The 17,923-nt window shown below is 49.7% G+C and overlaps 1 protein-coding gene across 1 annotated transcript in view; it reads right to left on the reverse strand.

Annotated features, from left to right (window-relative positions):
• Positions 1-320: 320 nt before the first annotated feature.
• Positions 321-17,923, reverse strand: part of Aff1 (ALF transcription elongation factor 1) — a 101,362-nt gene continuing 83,759 nt past the window's right edge. Inside the window, exons 12-20 of the mRNA XM_052199176.1 lie at positions 13,465-13,562; positions 12,158-12,398; positions 11,518-11,609; positions 11,349-11,406; positions 8,087-8,220; positions 7,428-7,499; positions 6,687-6,824; positions 5,048-5,256; positions 321-4,279 (exon numbers count right to left, since the gene is read on the reverse strand). Of these exons, the coding sequence (XP_052055136.1) occupies positions 4,176-4,279; positions 5,048-5,256; positions 6,687-6,824; positions 7,428-7,499; positions 8,087-8,220; positions 11,349-11,406; positions 11,518-11,609; positions 12,158-12,398; positions 13,465-13,562 (1,146 nt within the window). The 3' untranslated portion in view covers positions 321-4,175. The remainder of the gene's footprint in view (positions 4,280-5,047; positions 5,257-6,686; positions 6,825-7,427; positions 7,500-8,086; positions 8,221-11,348; positions 11,407-11,517; positions 11,610-12,157; positions 12,399-13,464; positions 13,563-17,923) is intronic.

Here is a 17,923-nt window from a genome sequence, read left to right on the forward strand (position 1 = left end):
CAGGCACCTGTAAACTGTGTGCCTTCAGATATGGGCATAGATACTGAGAAGGACCCCCACCCCGGCCCTAGCATTGCCCTGGACAGCCTAGAGCTCGCTTCTGGACTCGTGTCTGAGGTTACTGAGGCAAGCCTGCCACCTCTTCCCCCGGGGCGGGTTCTGTTGGCCATCGGTTCTGAAGTCAGTCCTAAAGATTTGTTCTAACGTTGAGCTTCCGTGCGATTTCACACTGGGCAGGTCATCTTGAGCTCCAGACGGACCCCTGGCTCAGCAAGAATCATCTTATTTGAACAAAATAAAAGCCCCAGGCTCAACTCCAATGATTTCTCTAAATTTTTATTAAATATCTTTTTTTTCTACAGTTTGATCTTGTGGAAAGGAAAGACTGAAGATGAACAAGTCTTGCATTTTCTAAGACGGCACTCAGTCCTTGTCACAGAGAAAAGCAAAAGATCTGTGGCACATTATCTTTGGAAAGATCTTTTGCAGATTTTCTTAAAAAAAACTCTCCCACAGATCATGTCTGCCTCCTCTCAGAGTCTTCTACAAGGCAGATAAATCCTATTCACAAAAGTCCCAAGTTTGCAGTCCCTTCATGGCTGAAGCTGATTTTTAAATCTGTGGTGTTCCCCGTATTCGCATTGCCTAACCTCACTGGGAGCAGGCTGCTTCCCCAGCCTGCACACACAACCACCGTACTGATCATGGCTGGCACATTATTCCACAGTAATCAAAGGAAAACTCATTAAAGGCAGACCGGTGACTTTCATTATCACCTCAACAACATATACCCTTTTAAAGCAATTTTAATACCAAGATTTGACTTTCTTCTAACATTATAAGAAAGAAAATATATAATATATAATATAATATATAATGGTAATAAATAAAAAAAGGCAACCCTGCTCAGGTATCATCCAAAACATGATCACATTCAGGAAAAAAAATTAAAATCCGGGACACACGCGGACACTTGTGTACACACTGCACCGTGAACAGTGTGTGTGGGGCTCCACGAGGCTGTGCAGTGTTCTTAGCAATACCTGTCACGGCCTGAACAAAAGGCGAACTTAATACTGCCTGTACTGAGCACTGCTAAAACACCTAGCAAAGTGAGTTCATCCTCCTCAGGTCGGCTACTGCCCAGCCCAAGCAGGCCGCACCCCAGTGTCCTGCGGGGACAGCTGTAGCATATATGCAGGCTTGCAGGGAGCTCTAGGAGTCCTTCCTGCCCTCTAGCTCCCTCTTAGGGAGGGAAAGAGGCACTTCTCTGCCCCGTCACAGTAACTGCTGGTGTCCGGCACGCAGCGAGCGGAACAGAATCTAGTGTGATTCATCCCCAAGGGACCAGGACATTTTACAGGTAGGCGGTGCTTGTCAGTACCAGCCCGGCCACAAGGCAGCTGTTCTCAGTCAGTGGGAAACTGGACTGCACATGGAGACTCAGCTGGCAGAAATACCAAAATCCCAGTGTCGTGCCTGCCTGTCCTCACACTTCCCTTCCACAGGAAAAGACCTCTCACCCAGTAGTTCCAAATGAGCCAAAACCAGGGGAGAGAGGCAAGGGGGAGGGGGCATCTCCACAGCTGCAAAGCAAGAGCTCATTCTTCAGTGAGAAAAATCTACAGTTCTGCGTGTCAGAAAGATTAAATAATTCTAACCGGTGGTGAACAGCGTAACAGATGAAGTGGTAAATTTTCAAAGACATCTCGTAGTGTTGGGGGAAATGAATCTGTGGGAGGCATGGAAAGATCTCATACATACATATATATATATATATATATATATATATATATATATGCCCAACTCACCTCCAACTTCACAAAGCAAGAAAGTAAACATGTGAAACCCGTGAAACCACTCAATGTCATGGCAAAAGAAACAGCATTACTTCAGAAGTTATGTTTGGTCAGCAAAGGCACACATATGTCTAGCCGAATGGCTGCTCCTCTGCATCAGAGACCACAGCTCAGGAGCACAAGTCCTCCCATAAGTTACCAAACAGGAACAGAGGACTGACGTCCTGTCCCTAACATCTACACAGTGAAGGCACATTTTCAATCAAGATGGGGAAGAGCCTGTTCGAAACTTCCTACAGATGGGGGAGGGGGGTGGTCCAAGGAATGGATAGACATTTGTCAAAACATCCACAAAAATGTCACTTTGTTTTTAAACAAAGACTAGGCACTTCCCATGCAATCTTAAGGGACCATTGACAAGCCGGGCCTTTTGGGACCCTCGGACCCCTCCCTATGCCATGTGGCACCTCAGTCAAGGGCAGCCTGCTTTAGTGACGTGCTTTTTATTATCTAATGGGACTTTTACATATATCTAATTTTAATTATTCCCAAAAGAGAGAACATTCAACACCCGGGGAGGAAAAGTGTATTCCTCTACTCTGCGTCGCAGTCAGATGGGCCATACACCCTGTGTAGTGGCAAAGGCAAGACTCATCACATGCTTGCTGCCTCCTCATAAAGTGGGTGCTCTTGCATGGTCGGAAGAACACATGTTCAAAGGGATAAATAATTCCCTCTGGGAATTGTAAGCGCAGTGGAAAAGCAGACGTGTATAGTTTGAGCCTTGCTGTGCTGTGCTGAGCAGCCCTGGGCTTTCTCTCCGAAGAAGGCAGACTGGCGCACACTCGCTCTCTGGGTACAGTGTTGTGGGGAAACCAGCAGTGCAATAGTTACAGACCAAACTGGCACAAACAGATCCTGTACAACTGCATTGGCTTTCAAAGTACAAACGAAACTGTAGCAGCTAGAGCTGGGTGCAAACACATCCATACAGAGAACGAGGCAGCCCGTTCTTCCTGTCCTGCCTAAACGTGTCCAGGCAAGGGGTACAGTGACCTACACAAGCTCTGGCAAAATGTCGGTAGGCCAGAACCTGTCACAGGGAACATAGCCATTTTACAACCGACAGGCAGCAAGGGACAGAGAGGTGAGGCAGAGGGAAAAGATCCTAATGAGCCCACAAGCCCGACTCTGCTGAAGAGGTGACACAGGAAGGTCACAGATCTTATTCAGCCTCATCAGTTCTCTGCTCAGATCTCTGCTCTGAAGGTGTATGGTAGTGGGGTGATTTTAAAGTTGAATTTACCCTCCCTCCCAATCGCCACATCCTCTGAAGAAGCTGATGTCCCCTGGATAGTCAAGGGCTTTGGAAATCTGAGTTTGGCTATAAATATAAAATACTTGTAGCAGAAAAATACAGCCTCTCTAGGAAGACTTCACTTTTGCTCACTGATATACAGAGTAGCCACAGCACTGTTGGGACCCCAGGACTCCAGCAGACAGATGGTGAGGTGCATCTGCCTCCGGCCCAAGGTCAACATGGCTCCTGTGTTTGCCCAAAGTCAATGTTGCTTAGCCAGTCCCTTCGCTGGATTGTGTCGGGAGAAAGCGTGGGGCCCCTGGGGATGTGGGGAAGACTGTGAGATAGAACCCGGATCTGAATGCTGCAACTCCCCTATACGGATGACCTGGGATGCTTCTCGGTTCAGCCAGAGAGACCAGAGCTGGACAATGTGCAGCACTCTAGGCACTGGGGACTGGGGGGGCATGTCACCTTCAAAATTGTAATGATAGCACTCTGTCAGCAGAGCCCCTTCCCTGCAGGAAGTGAGGTGCAGTGGAGTCCTTCACAAGTGTTCCACAGATGGCCATCAGAATGTATTAAACAGCATTTCCTTTAAAACTTGAAAAGAGGACAAAATCATAAAGCCCTTCACCAGCAATTATTATTATTAAAAAAAAAATTCCTTCTGGAGGCGAGCTAGGATGGCTTCTGAGATAACAAGTTTGCTCTCCGACCCGAACCTGCTTCTCTCCCTCTCATCTGCAATTTTTATCCTAGCATTCAAACAAACAAAAACCAGAAATGTTTCTAGACCAGTCACACGCCAGTTGGGCTCCATTGCACATGTCCTCCCACCAGGAGCGGCGAGATCATCGTCCAGCACCCCTCAGCTGAGCCGTGTCCGAGCGACGGCCACGCAGCTGTCAGAAGTTCAGTGGACAAGCATCCCGGCCACCTCTCGGAGCTGCTGCTTCTCGTGTTGAGTACTGACATCCCCAGCCGACAGTTGCCTACACCGAGTCACAGCTTCCAATTGTGCAGAGACACTCCTAGGCACGAGAGGCCCGGCCTGCGTCGGGGACTTTGGGTGCTTATTTTAGCCGCTGCAGGCCCTGTCTTGTGTAGTGCACCAGGTCCGCCAGGCTGCTGTTGAGGGCCAACACGCACGCCTTTGTGCTGAGCTGAGCAAAGAATTCTGCAATAGAACCGAAGTCAAACTTGAGTAAGTACATGTCTGGGACCAAATGAGAACGGTAACGCAAGTAGTCCAGAGACAGCCTCCTCAACAGCATTCTGTGCCTCGTTCGGCACACTCTTCTGTAAGCTCTGGCTAATTCTTCACCGTCCCCCACTAGATTATAATATAGTCAGGAACCTCCTGAGTTAAATCTGTAACTCACGTCTATTAAGTTGCTATGTTTCGAGTGTCCAGCTGATATACCATGCACCAGGACAGCAGAGGGAGAAGACATACTAGTTCTCCAAGAAAGCAACGAGGCTGTGGGGGAATTCAGAGCTCCAGCCAGCAGACTGCCTCCCTCCAACCGGGAAGAAGACTTAATGCGTGTATGCTTTAGTTAGTGGGCACTGGCAGTCACTGCCCCTGACTCAGATCCTGGAGTTCCCACTTCTCCTCCTAATATGTCTCAGTCCTACTCAGTTTGCTAAGCTGTATGCCTCAGATAGGAGCTGCTTTGTCCCAAGAGCCAAGGGACAGAGCACATCTCCGCTCCAACCCCGTCCGGCCAGCAGCATCTCAGTTCAGTTTGCAGAGGCTGAAGCCAATCCTAATTTGGCCTGTAGGGCTGGGCCTCAGAAGTCTGGCTCCCATCACAAGCCCCAAGGAAGAACTGCAACCAGGTTGTGAGCAACTCCCCACAGCTCTTGCTTCATGAGACAGAGTACGAGTGAACCAAGTACCTCCCACCTTCACAACACTGAGCAATCCCTCAGAGACCCTCACCTTTGTTCTTCCTTGTGAGGGCCTCGGCCTGTTCCCAAAGGCTAAAGGCCTTGAGGACATGGGATGTGATGGTGACATAGGAGGAGGTCATGTTCTGGATGGTGGCCGGCACCCCAACGCTTCCCATATTGCTGCCAGCACTTGACTGGGACCCTCCGGAGCTGGCAGGAGAAGGCATTGGGGAGAGGGGGGACGGAACGCCTGTGCTTCTGCAAGGATGGAAAAAGACCTGGTTAATCATGTAAAGTAGCAGATCACAGACCACGGCCTCTAGAACTGCAGTCCAAATTTCAGGGTGTGCTTCCCAAAACAATAATCATTGCTAAGTCGCTCGTACAAGATCAAAGACGCATCTGGAAGACTGATCTGTGTTCCTGGCACATCTGAGGCCTCACTAAGCCTTCATCTTCCGGAACCAACACCCTCCCTCTCCAGTTCCTATTAAGGCAGCAGCAACAGCCCTGCAGGGCCGGGCACTGAGGCTTCACACAGGTTGGGTCGGTAGGCGCCACTGAGCTGTATCCCCTTGTGGTTTACGCTTTCCTCTACTCTGTCAGCAATAAAGTGCTCAGACCTGACTCTCAGACCCGTGGTATATACCACAGAGCCGCCACTCAAACCTCACCTTCTACGAATTCATCTTTCTTTCCCCAGGCTAAAGCACCACAAAGGTAGAGAGCATGCCTGACTCCTAAAAGCTCCTACTGGATCAGTAAACAAGAGACTCGACAGACCAGCAGCGGGCTGGGCAGTGGCTGGGGACCAGGAGCCCCAGGCCTCTCATGCTGACCCTTGGCTGATAGCCTGGTCCCACACACTCACATGTTTCATTTGGGTCAAAGGAGAAAGGTTCAGTCATATAAGCACGACAGAAGACGGATATACACTGTCTCACAATCAGGGCTGCCACAGCCAAGGGCTAGAGGGCGAGCTGCCTGGAGCGGCCATCACTGCAGCACCCTGACAGCTGCGAGGGTTAGCATGAAGAAACCACCCTAGCTAAATCAGAGGGCCGATGACATATTCGCCTGGACGAGATGTACATCCCCAGGATGTTCTTTTTTAAGAAGCCACAGGGAGTCTCTTTTTTGGTTGCTAGAAATGGGTCCATATCATAGTTAATGATCTCTAAAAGCACGGCCCAGAAGAAGCAGGACTCCCTGAGGAATGCAAACCGTAAGAGGCAAAAACAGCAAATGGGTGCAGTGCTTCGGGGGCTAGAAAAGAAGAGCACAAGTTCAAGGCCAGCCTGGGCTAGAGTGAAGTTCTGTCTCAAGAGAAAACAAATAGCACTTGCGCAGGATCACAAATGCACTGTAATATTTACCTTCGTCTCAAACCAGCCCGGCTCAGCAGGGGCACTGTTCCAGAAGCAGTCATTTTATGCAGCCCACTGGAATCTTGGGCTGCACTTACTTCGCAGGTCAGGGGGGACCCATGGTACCTTGTGTTATCAACCTAACTTTAGTTTACCTGTTTATCAGAGGGACAATGTCGCTAACGTTTTAAAGTTTAAGGGGCCAATGCACATAAAGGTGAAGGACACAGATTTTTGGAAAACCCAAAGTCACACATAAACTGTCACAGAAGCAAGGCATGAGTGACTTGACTGTATCGTTTAACAAAACTGAACACTTGCCTTGCCGTGCATGGAGAAGGTGCCTGGGCCACTTTGGAAGTACTCTTGAAGTGTTCGCTGAGAGCACGAGAATACTTCATCGCTGTGTCTTTCTTACATCGAAACATCGCCATGTTCAAAAGGGACTGGCAACGTAAGCTGCGAATGAAACCAGATGTTCACATGAACTGTGCACGGCCTCACGGACAGAGCTCCTCGTGGACAGACACACTGCCAGTCTGCCCTTGGGAGAGCACTGGATTCTCCTCTCAGGCTGAGCAAGTCCCCTCAGGCATCTCCCTATAAACTCTCCATACACCACCCAAAGACAGAAAAACAAGTGCAGGAATGTCACTTCAACCCTCAGCCCCAAGCATCTCCCAGGGCATCAGAAGACAGCAGGTCCCAGTTCCTAGTGACCATGAATGGGATTAAGTTCCCTACTGCCATAATTTTCACTTTAAGGAAATTAATTTAGAGCCAGGTGTGCCTTTAATAACAGCACCGTGTGCTTGAGAGGCAGAAGCAGGAGTATCTTTATGTTTCTTTATAAGGCCAGCTTGGTGTACATAATAAGTTCCAGCCTGGTCTACATAATGAGTTCCAGGACAGCCAGAGTTATTATGTAGAGAGAACCTGGCTCAAAAGGAGGAAGGGAGAGAAAGAAGTTTAAAAATATTTTTTTGGTCAAAGGAAACAAAACTTTAGTGCTTTTTATACAAGCTTTAGTACTATTTATACAACAAACAGAAATGTCCATACCATAAAACAGCAAATATCTTCTCTTGTGCTGGCATCGTGCTATCTGAGAAGGATTTTAGCGACATCACAAACCTGCAGGGAGATAAATCAGCGCATGACATTAAACTCAGAGGTTACAGGGGCCCGCATAATGCTGGCTGTGCTAGCAGCTGCTTCTGTCTTCTGGAGGGCATGAGGGGGTGTGCAACCCAGCAGGGAAGGGGTTAAGAGCAAGCACGAGAAGCTCAGAAGACCTGGCGCTGAGGCCTGCTCTCAAGAGTGGCCAGTCTTCTCTAAGCATCTAAGGAAATGCCTGGGGCACACAGTGGAGAAAGAAGGCATCGATGTGAAACCTAAAGTGGGAAAAGCACCCTCCCCCTAACCCCCCCAGAGAGAGAGAGAGACACAGAGAGACAGAGAGAGAGACAGAGAGAGAGAGAGAGAGAGAGACAGAGACAGACAGACAGAGAGAGAGAGAGAAGATTTGGCGTTCTCTTCAGGACATTTGGCAAGACACACAGAGGCATCCAGTTGTCCTGTGCGCCCTTATATGCAACACACTTTAATTCAGGATATGAAAATCCTGTGGACCAACCACCTCGGGCCTCAGGCATGAGAGGGCAATGGCTCCCTCTTTAGCCTTCGGGTTTGGCACGGTGGGGGGACACCCCAGCACTCACTTAATGAGGTCTACGGTTTCTGAGTACACGGTGTACGCCGACTTTGCTGAGCTTTCTGATTCCGTGGCCATTCCACACTCAATAAAAGCCAGGACGGCTTCCAGATACTTGAAGGCTTTTCCAACCTTGTCCACCTGCGAGAGAAGAGCACGGGCCTCAGGAGGCTGCAGGCTGTGACCAGCCCCACCCCCACTCATCCCTGTTCCGTCTCCACTGCCTTCATTTACTCCTGAGAGACAGGTGAGGAAGAGCAGAGAGCTGACAGCTATAGCAGTCAGCGCTGACTTACAAGAGTGCCTTCTAGAAAAAGTCCACTAGGGAAAAAGAAAACAATTCCATATTGGGCTGGCGCTGAGCACTCCGCCAAGCAGAAGCAGGCACAGCGCTGCCATCAGCTGCAGCCCAGTCACCCCTGAGCCAGCATGCTAACGGGACAGAGTTTCCTTGTGGAGGATGAGGTTATATAAAATATGTAACTGATCACTTAATGTTTTGGAGCCCCACAGACTGTTAATCTCTGGTGGCACCTGGTACAAAGACATGTCCTGGCCAACAGGGACAGACTCTCAAAACCCCTTCAAGGAGACGTGGAAATCGGACACCGGTGGTCTGCCTAATCCTGAGCACATATTTGGTCACTTGATCTTCTTGCTGAGTGGCATATAGTCAACTCGATTAAGTGGAAATGTGTCGGACAGCCCATTTCTCTGCATGTGGCCTGTGTACCCCACACTGAGAGCAGCTGGCTAACACGGGCCAGCTTGTAGGTTTGGCTAGTGCTTCAGTTTGCTGTGTTCGAAAGGGGTGAAAACAGTAAGCCTGAGTATGGAAAACAGGAAGGCAGCGATCCGTCCGCAGCTGCTCTGGGCTTCTGTGTGCTGCTGCTGTTCTGGGGCACGGAAACAGCTCCCTGCTTCTGCTGCTACGTATGCGCCATACCAGTAGAGGGGCAAAGTGGGGTGTAACATGCACATCTGCACACGTACACAAGCAAGCACACCTGCGTCTCAGAGGCCCTAAAGCTTTTCAGGTTTTAGAAGAAACTTAGTGCTTTTCCCTAGAAAGTGTAAGCTCAGAAAATCTGCGGCAGAGTAAGAGTGAAATCCGCGTGCCTCAGTCAGCTGTGTGGGCGCTGACTAGTTTGCTTCGTTGCTGGAGCTCCAGTTGTCTCATTTGTTTTATTTTCGCGTGAGTGGTGTTTGCCTGCATGTGTATTTGCAGCACATGTGTGCTTGGCCAGCAGAGGCCACAAGAGGGCGCCAGATCCTCTAGACCTGGAGCTGCGGTGCAGTGCTGGAGCTGAGCCTGGGCTCTCCAGGGCAGCAGTGCTGCTATCTACTCCTGTGACGAAGCCCAGCGCTCGAATCCTCAGACTCACTAAAAACCACTACTCTCGGGCAATTTCCAAAATAAGTATTGCCCTTGGTACAGAAAGGTCATATAAGTGTCATATAAACTTCATCCATGCCCTGCCTATACCCCGCCTCCTTAGGAAGGCTGCAAGGCTAACAAGGGGTGGCCTTTATAATGTCCACAGGTCTCCTGAGACAGCTAGAGGGGTGCAGTTCTATCGCTGTTCTAGTAGGGAACAGAATTCCTTCCTTAAGGAGAGAACAATGTAAAGATATAACATGCCCCCGCGTTCCGCTGTGCGCCTCACTGCCCTGAACGCCAAACGGACAGCTCTGAGGTATTACAGAATAAATTAAAGGGAGTAGCTGGCCATGGGGCATTCAATGGCTCCAGAACGCAGAGGCTGACAGGGGCGTGGCCACATGTCTGAGGCCAGCCTGGGCTACAGAAGCTCTTGTATGAGAAGCAGAGGAGGGAGACCATAAACAGGTCACTACCAGTACTAGCAGATCCCAAGAACAGTGGTTACATGGAAGCAACTGGTATAAAAGTGGTCCTGGCACACCAGAGAGGAAGGAGATGCAAACCGAAGGTCTCTGAGTATCAACTGCGAATGAATAATGAAGGAACCAAACTGCTAACAGTGTCTAAGTGAGGTAAGGTTTTGCTCTCTGCCTACAGTGCAGAGCAGGCACCCCTCTTCCCAACCCAACCTGAACCAGTCACACTGCGCACACAGCATCTTGGGAATTGTGAGAGGCGGCTGAGTACACAACCCTGCTTAGTGCAGACTGAGCGTGCTCACAGCTCGGGCATAGAGCAGGCTCAGTGCCTCCACTCCTCACAGCGCCCCTCACAGCGCCCCTCACAGCGCCCCTCACAGCGCCAAGCACGGGAGGCGACCAGGGACCACTTTATCTCAGATAAAATGTAACCTGGGATAGAAAGGCACAGGCCAAAGTTCCCATGGCCATGGGGAGGAAGCGGGGGCAACTGAGTCACGTAACAAAGAAGCAACGGGTCTTTGTGTGTCTCCGGGGACAACCTGTCCCGAGAGCCTCCAGGGTCTTCAAAGTTTGAATTAGGATGAAGGTGAATGGGACGGCCCAGCAGGTAAAGTGCTTCTACCACGTCTGATGCCATGGTCTGACCCTTGGGATCCACATGGCAGAAGGAGAGAGTTGTCTTCTGAGTATGACTCGGCCCCCAAACCCAAATAAATGCAATAAAAATTAAATAAAAGTAAATAAATAAGACTAAGGGGAAATGTGACCCTACCATGTCTATGCTTAACAGCAAGGCATGCCCTTGCACAAGAAGCCCGGTGGCTAGCATATGAAGATAGCCACTGTCTCCGGACATCGGACATGTTTACAGTGTCTGCTCCCTTGCACTCTATCTAAGGTGACTATCCCTTCAGATTTGTGTATAAGATCACTCTGGAGTGCAAACACAGGCCGCTTCGCCTTGTACAGCGTTCAGGGTGGACACCGACCGATTTAACAATAGCTCATTTTGTACATCTCAAGAACTGATTCGGTGGGTTGAGAAGAGCACATTCATTAAACCAACATCCCATAGATGAACTTCCTTAGAAAGTCTGTAAATCTGTACATGGTCAGACCGAACTAATGGAGCCAAAGAACGCCAATTCCCTCAGAACACCTCAGACCTCAGTCAGAAGACCCTGAGTATCCTGCTAATGAGTGGCTAACAGCAGGTACCCTCTTCCTGTCGCCCCCCCACCCCAGGTCCCCTGGTTTACAGTCCTACCTGCTGCTGAATCCCAGAGCACCCACAGACAGTACTCCACCCACTGCCCCACCCCCATACATGTGCAGTCGGGCAGAACAGAGAGCACTGTTTTTTACCTAAACTGTTTAACCAAGGGCAAAAAACAAAGACTGACCATTGTCTCTGCTTTGCACTTCAGCTTTTTAGCCTCCTTCATGTGAAAGTCAGCTTGTCTGCAAAAAAAAGGATGAAAAGGCAGGCGTGGGTCACACAAGCAAAAATGCAGCAGGAGAAGAGGGTGAAAAAGAAAGGGGAAATGGGGGGGGGGTGGGCACTGGGCTTACCTGTCAGACTTCACCTGTGGCTTTCCTGGTTTAGAGTTACCGTTTGGCAACGAAGGCACTGGAAAAGGATTCGCAGCATCCCCAGAAGATCCCTTTAAAACACATCAGCACATTGCCTTGTTAGCTGGAGCGGCCACGGCCCTAGCCCGGCACCAGCCTTCCAAAGCCAAGAGTATGAGGGGGGAGCAGTAAAACCTCGGCTGGCTTAGCCACCACTTCCCTAGCTACAGCTGTAACTGGCCCGGCCTCCAGGCATGTATGTGAGGAAGAACGGATAACGCACAAGCAAAGTGATCTCTCTGGCTCTCCACCCCCACCCCCCACCCCGCACGCCAACTTAACTGGCCGTCAGGGCAGCTGATTTATGCCCTGTTAAGATGGATAGTTGAAGTATTTGAGATTAAAGAGCCAAAGTACTGAACTAAGGCATCCCTTAAGCAACATCTAAACATCTGACAGTGATCCCTCCATCTCTGATCACTTCAGAAAAACAAACACCACCGCTGCACGCCACCCCATATTTTCTGTAATAGTAATTATCATATCGCTTGCTCTTTAAAAACATGTCAGGGTTGCTCACTAGGACGGTGGAGCCCGGTACGTGTGACAGCACGGAGCCCCCACGCGTGGCCTTGCTTACTTTGTGCTCGGAGCCCCTGGCCTGTACTTTTCTGTGCTTGGGAGCAGGAGCATCTGAGGAGCTGCTCTTCATGCCGCCGGCACTGCTGGGGGGGTCCTGGCTACAGACGTCTGCGTCCGGCCTTGGCCTTTTGTGTGCAGGTTTGCTTGGCTTCTGGGAGGATGAGGAAGACGAGGAGGAGGACGCCGACGGAGGAGGAAGCATTTCCTTTCTTGAGTTCTCTGAGGGAGGCCTGGATGTCCTGGTGTGGAACAACAGTCAAAGCAGAAGACACGTCACGTCTACGTTTGTTCATGAAGGACAAGGTGGTCACCGGCACAAACGACTGCAGTGCCACGAAGCCCTAAGCCGGTTGTGGGCTTAGGGACTTTCTTGTGCTTTATTAAAGCCAGCTGTCGGGCAGTGCCAAACTGTGGAGTCTGCACCGAGCTGGACGACTTTAACCATTTCTATCACTGGGTCTCACCTGCCTGTTCCTCACCCCAACCAAGAGGCGAGCTCAGCTGTCACCTCCATATGTGACAGGATCCCATCAGTGACAGCAGGCCCTCCGCCTGTCTCTTCCCACAAAAGAGCTGAGTCTCTTGTGAGGTAATTTTGTGAATAGGCCAGAGAGCGTAAATGACAGTTACTGTTTGTAGCCACACCATCGACACTCCTGATCTCCCTGGGCATGTCTCCGTCCCTGGCAGACACACCCAGACTGGAGAGCTCTTCCTTGACTCTAAGGCGGAGCACTGAGCCTGAGCTATCCCAGTCCAAGCAAACCCCAGTGGCAACCCCAGGGCTTTGAGTCAACTTTGCCCCTCTTTCCCATCCTGCTAAAAATAAAATATATAATGGAAGAGGAAGAGGAGGAGGGATGAGGAGGAGAAGAAAATGGCTGATAGCGTTTTTCTTCTCTGTCTGTCTGTCTGCCTATACAACTGGGAATTAAAGCTAGGACCTCCACACGCTAAAGTGCTCCACCCCTGACCAGTACAACGGGTTATTATTATCTTTTATGGAAAAAAAAAAAGAATCCCAGGCAAGAGGCAGCTGGATGCAGAGTACCTTTAGCATGTGCAAGGCCCTGAGTTATCCCCAACCCAGATTTTATATGTATGTAAACATAAACAGCAACTCTAGGGGTTTAGGAAATGCTCAGCGAAAATGTTTTTGATAAATCTCAGTTTGGCGCCAAAGGAATGAGCATGTCAGTGGCTGGGAACAAGCACATGCTCTCCCCCCCCCCCACCCGCAGGCTGATGTGCCTCCCCCCCCCCCCACCCGCAGGCTGCCCCCTCCACCGCCGCCGCGATACTCACTTTGTTTTGGAAGATTCTGTGTGGGAAGATGAAGATGATGCAGTGTGCGACTTATCCAGTTTGATTCTCTTGTTACTGTGGTCTTTTTCTGGGTCACCCTGTCATTGATAGACATAGATGTGTTAGAACTGTCACACAGACACAGGGAGGGGGACATGCAGACACAGCAAAGGGACCTAAGTGACCACTGGAGTCATCTCTGCAGATGGTGTGCTCTCGGGCGTGTGGACTGAGTGAGACCCGGTGGAGAGAGCGATGTGACGCTGTGAGGAGCTTCTAATGGTGCTGTCAGCCTGCACATAATGTACTTTCATCATTACCTTCTCTTGGCCACCCTTGACGCTTGCTGGCTCTTCCTCTCTTCCTCCATAGGATCCCTCTACTCTATGTCACTTCTATATGTATACAGTCCTGTGTCATTCATATATGCATAGATATACATGATACCAATATTCCCCTTCTCCTACTTTGTCATCTATGTGTCTGCATATAATGCCTCTCCTACTTTATCTTATACACATATATATTACATACACACAATATTACACACACACACACATACACAAGGTCTGACTGTGTAGTTCCAGCTGTCCTGGAACTTGCTGTGTAGACCAAGCTAGTCTCAAACTCACAGGCATCCACCTGCCTCTGCCTCCCAAGTGCTGAGATTAAAGGTGTGCACCACCATACCCAGCATGTCTTGCATTTTAAACTCTGGGTTTTTCATAAGACAAAACATGTAGGATTTGTCTGAGTCTGGCTACATATTCTACAGATCAATTAGATGGAACAGTAACTGCTGTTATGGAAGACCGGAAAACGCACAGTGTTGAATTTAATAACAAAATCTATCATATGAGGTTAAAAAAAAGGCCTAAAGCCACAACTAAAATGCCCCAAGTTCCATCCCATGGTGAGCACAGGGCAGCGGCAGTCCCTAACAGGGAAATCTGGGTGTCAGAGGTACTGGTGTGCACAGGACTGTGGTGTCACTACAACATGCCTGGCTTCCCTGCTCAAAACAACGGTAGTGTGCACATATCTCTTGGTTAATGAGAGGCTAAAACAGAATTTCTGCCTCAGGAACAGTAAATCCCTTATCTGCTTAGCACCTCCTTGTGCCAAAACATCCTGCCACCTGAAAGCCCAAAGCTTTAGGCTGAAGGCTACGCAGACAAGCCCGCACAAGCGTTTTCGGAAAGTGGGAAGCCCACGTCTGGAGAACATAAGAATTTGCTCAAGTATGATGAGATTAACTTACAACACGAAATGCTGAAGCATATATCTGAAGGGGAGCTATTTTCCAGGCAGGTCACAGAAAACAGGGAAGGCCAAAGCTAAACTGTGCAGACACCCAAGTCCAGAAGGAACACGAGAGTCCATCTCTGTCTGCCTCTTCCTGTTGTTTGGAATATACTCGGTATCACAATAAACCACACATGACAAGTTTCAGAGCAAGACGTCCTTTGCCAGCTGACTGCTGCTGGAGCCTCTGCCAGTCAAGCACAGGGGAGCCAGCATGCAGGAAGCAAGCATCTGGACATGCTAACAACGTTTACCCTTGCTGCAGTCATTAGCTTTCTATAGGTAGTTCAGAGAGCAGGAAGCAAGCATCTGGACATGCTAACAACGTTTACCCTTGCTGCAGTCATTAGCTTTCTATAGGTAGTTCAGAGAGCAGGAAGCAGCATCTGGACATGCTAACAACGTTTACCCTTGCTGCAGTCATTAGCTTTCTATAGGTAGTTCAGAGAGCTCAGGAGCACGGTATGTGATGCCTGATAGAAAGGAGGATACCACACAACTAAACAAGCAAAAGGCTCCGGTGCACTGTGCATTGGGATGCTGCCTGTCTGGAAAGGCCCAGGTTTCCCCAGAGCAGCAGTGAACTCTTCAAGTGGTCCGGAAACTGAGAACAGCTGCCAAGGGCTGTGGCAGTCATTCTTCAGTGGGGATGCACAGGAACCCTGAGAGGCTAGACTGAAGTGAGGGCCAAAGTGGGGGCCCACAGTAGTCAGTAACTGAGCTTGGACCCCATGAGGAAGGCCTGCCACGTTTACAGGAGACATGGGGGCTTTAGCTTTTTCCGCGTCAGGAAGCCACAGGAAAGTCTCATGACCGCAATATTCTTTAAGAGGGGAAAAAGTAAATCTCTCTGCCAGTCACCTCACACCAAGGAATGTGGTCAAAGGTCTGGGATCCCAAGCTTCTTTTTCTAGGAAGACAAGGTCCTAGGGGAGGACAGGGATGCCTGCATCCCTGTCCTCCATCCCCCACCACCCAGGAAAGACCAACAGCTGCCAGCAAGTCCCAGGGCACTGCTGGCTTTTCTCAGCCTGTTGGGTCAGGCAGCCTTTGGGTGACTGGCCAAGTGCTGCCCCACCCACAGAATGGAGCAAAAGGGCAAGGCCATAAAAGGAAGAGACGGGGCGTGTGGGCCTCCCTGAGGGTGGGCGGTGGCCTGGTGCCTGCCTTGCACTGGCTCTTCATGAGGGTGCCTGTAGTTCAAAGGAAAATGAAGGTAGCATCCTCTAAAATGCACAGTCACTTGGGGCCACAGGTTCTGACTGGTGGAAAGATACCGGGAGCTTGGCTATGGTGGTGGAGACCAGAGGGTGTGAGGAACCTGAGACCCTAGAGAACGGGTGTGCATGGCACCGAGGTGGCCACATTGGGCAATGGCGGCATGGAGCCAGGAAGAGTCTTGTAACCGCCCTAGTGAGGGGACTCGCCAGGGCCAGTGGACCGATCTTGAGCTCTGTCTCACAAAGCCTCTCAAGAGTCTTCCCAAGAGACACAAGTCTATAGAGACGTGAGACAGAGGACAAACCTCTCTGGAAGAGCGCATGTGTAGACACACACACACACACACACACACACACACACACAATCTACTGAGCAGCCATAAGATTCCTGAGCCTTTTTGGATCTCAGCAAAGGGCAGTGTCTCGGAGGGACGCTACGGCTCTGCCCACACACACAGGAAGCTGGGGAGTTTGCCTGTGTGTGAAGCGGGAGAGAATGGGAAGGATCAGGGCAATTCTCAACCTTTGGAGATGGGGAAGGTGTGAAGAACTCAGGGAGGGGGGACAGGGAAGGGGAACAACTTTTGGAATATAAATAAATAAAATAATTTAATAATAATAATAATTATACAAGTGCACCTTTTCCTGTTATACACAATAACTTCCCTTCTCCGTCTACATGAATGAAGGAGTATATAAGCACACTGATTCCCACCAAACATGATGGTTTCTTGGTTAATACACCAATCTTGTTAAACAGGAAGGCTTCAGTGAACGCCTTCATCCCTTTATTTGCTGACGTGACCAGTAAGAAAGACTGTCTACTTATCTGAGCATATGACTGTAATCCCAACACTGGGAAGCTGAAACAGAAGGATCCTGGCTTCCAGGCCAGCCTGGGCTACAAGGGTGATACCAACACAATTGTGCTGTATCACAACACAAGACAGTCACGTATTTGAAGGGCAATCTTCAATGGATGAAAAGAATCATTTACAAAAGAGGAGAGCCCACAGAGCCTCACGTGGAGCCCAAGTCTCCAACTGTGTTCATGGGATTCTTCCAACTTCACTTTCCTTTCAAATCAGAGTCACAATCTTAGGAAAAGGGAGTGGGTGCTGGTACTTTAACTGCTACACACAGAGGACTCTCAGGTCATGTATTTACCTCAGTTTCTCCACTGTGCCTCATCGACTGTTCCTAACCCCATTTCCTCTTCATCACAGTTGTCTGCACTTTCTCTCATTGGTGGTTTTTGGTTTTGCACAGCTGAGGATCGAATCCAGAGCCGTAACAATGCTAAGGAGGTGTTAAAACACTGAGCTACATCCTATCCTACCATGTAATCTCTCTGATATTCTCGCGAGTATTTAAGGCTGCCTCCGAACACTTGTGAACCCTTTGAGAACTTTTGCTAAACTTCACGGCAGGAGAGGGAGAAGCTCAGAGGGCTTTAAATAAACCGCACTCATGTGAAGGGTTTGGAACATTCTTAAATGCCTCTAAATACATCTTAAGCGTTTTCTTTTCATGCTGAAGAGGAAGGCGTTTGGGAGAAATATTTCCACGTTTAAAAAACAAGTCGGTGTAACCTCTGCCCTAGAGCCAGGTTCCCAGGTTTGCAAACCAGGCGACCCACTGGAGGAGCCAGGGAGGCCTGAATGGCCGTCATGGCGCTGATGCACCGCACAGCACAGCACGGAGGACAGCACGGCTCCCACCTCGGAGTCTGGGAACTATCACACCAGAGGGCACGTGACTCTGCCGAGAGGGAAATACACTACAGCTAGCTCTGTATCCAATACCTCTCTGAGAGCTTCCCAGGCAAGCAGCTAACCACTGACACGCCCCAATCAGAGAATGAATGCCTGACCTGTGCTAAGCATAGGAAATCATAATGTCCCCAAGCTCTGAACAAAATCCTTCCCTCTGCT

This window comes from Apodemus sylvaticus, chromosome 11, assembly GCF_947179515.1.
Source record: "Apodemus sylvaticus chromosome 11, mApoSyl1.1, whole genome shotgun sequence".
In the NCBI taxonomy this organism is placed as follows: Eukaryota; Metazoa; Chordata; class Mammalia; order Rodentia; family Muridae; genus Apodemus; species Apodemus sylvaticus.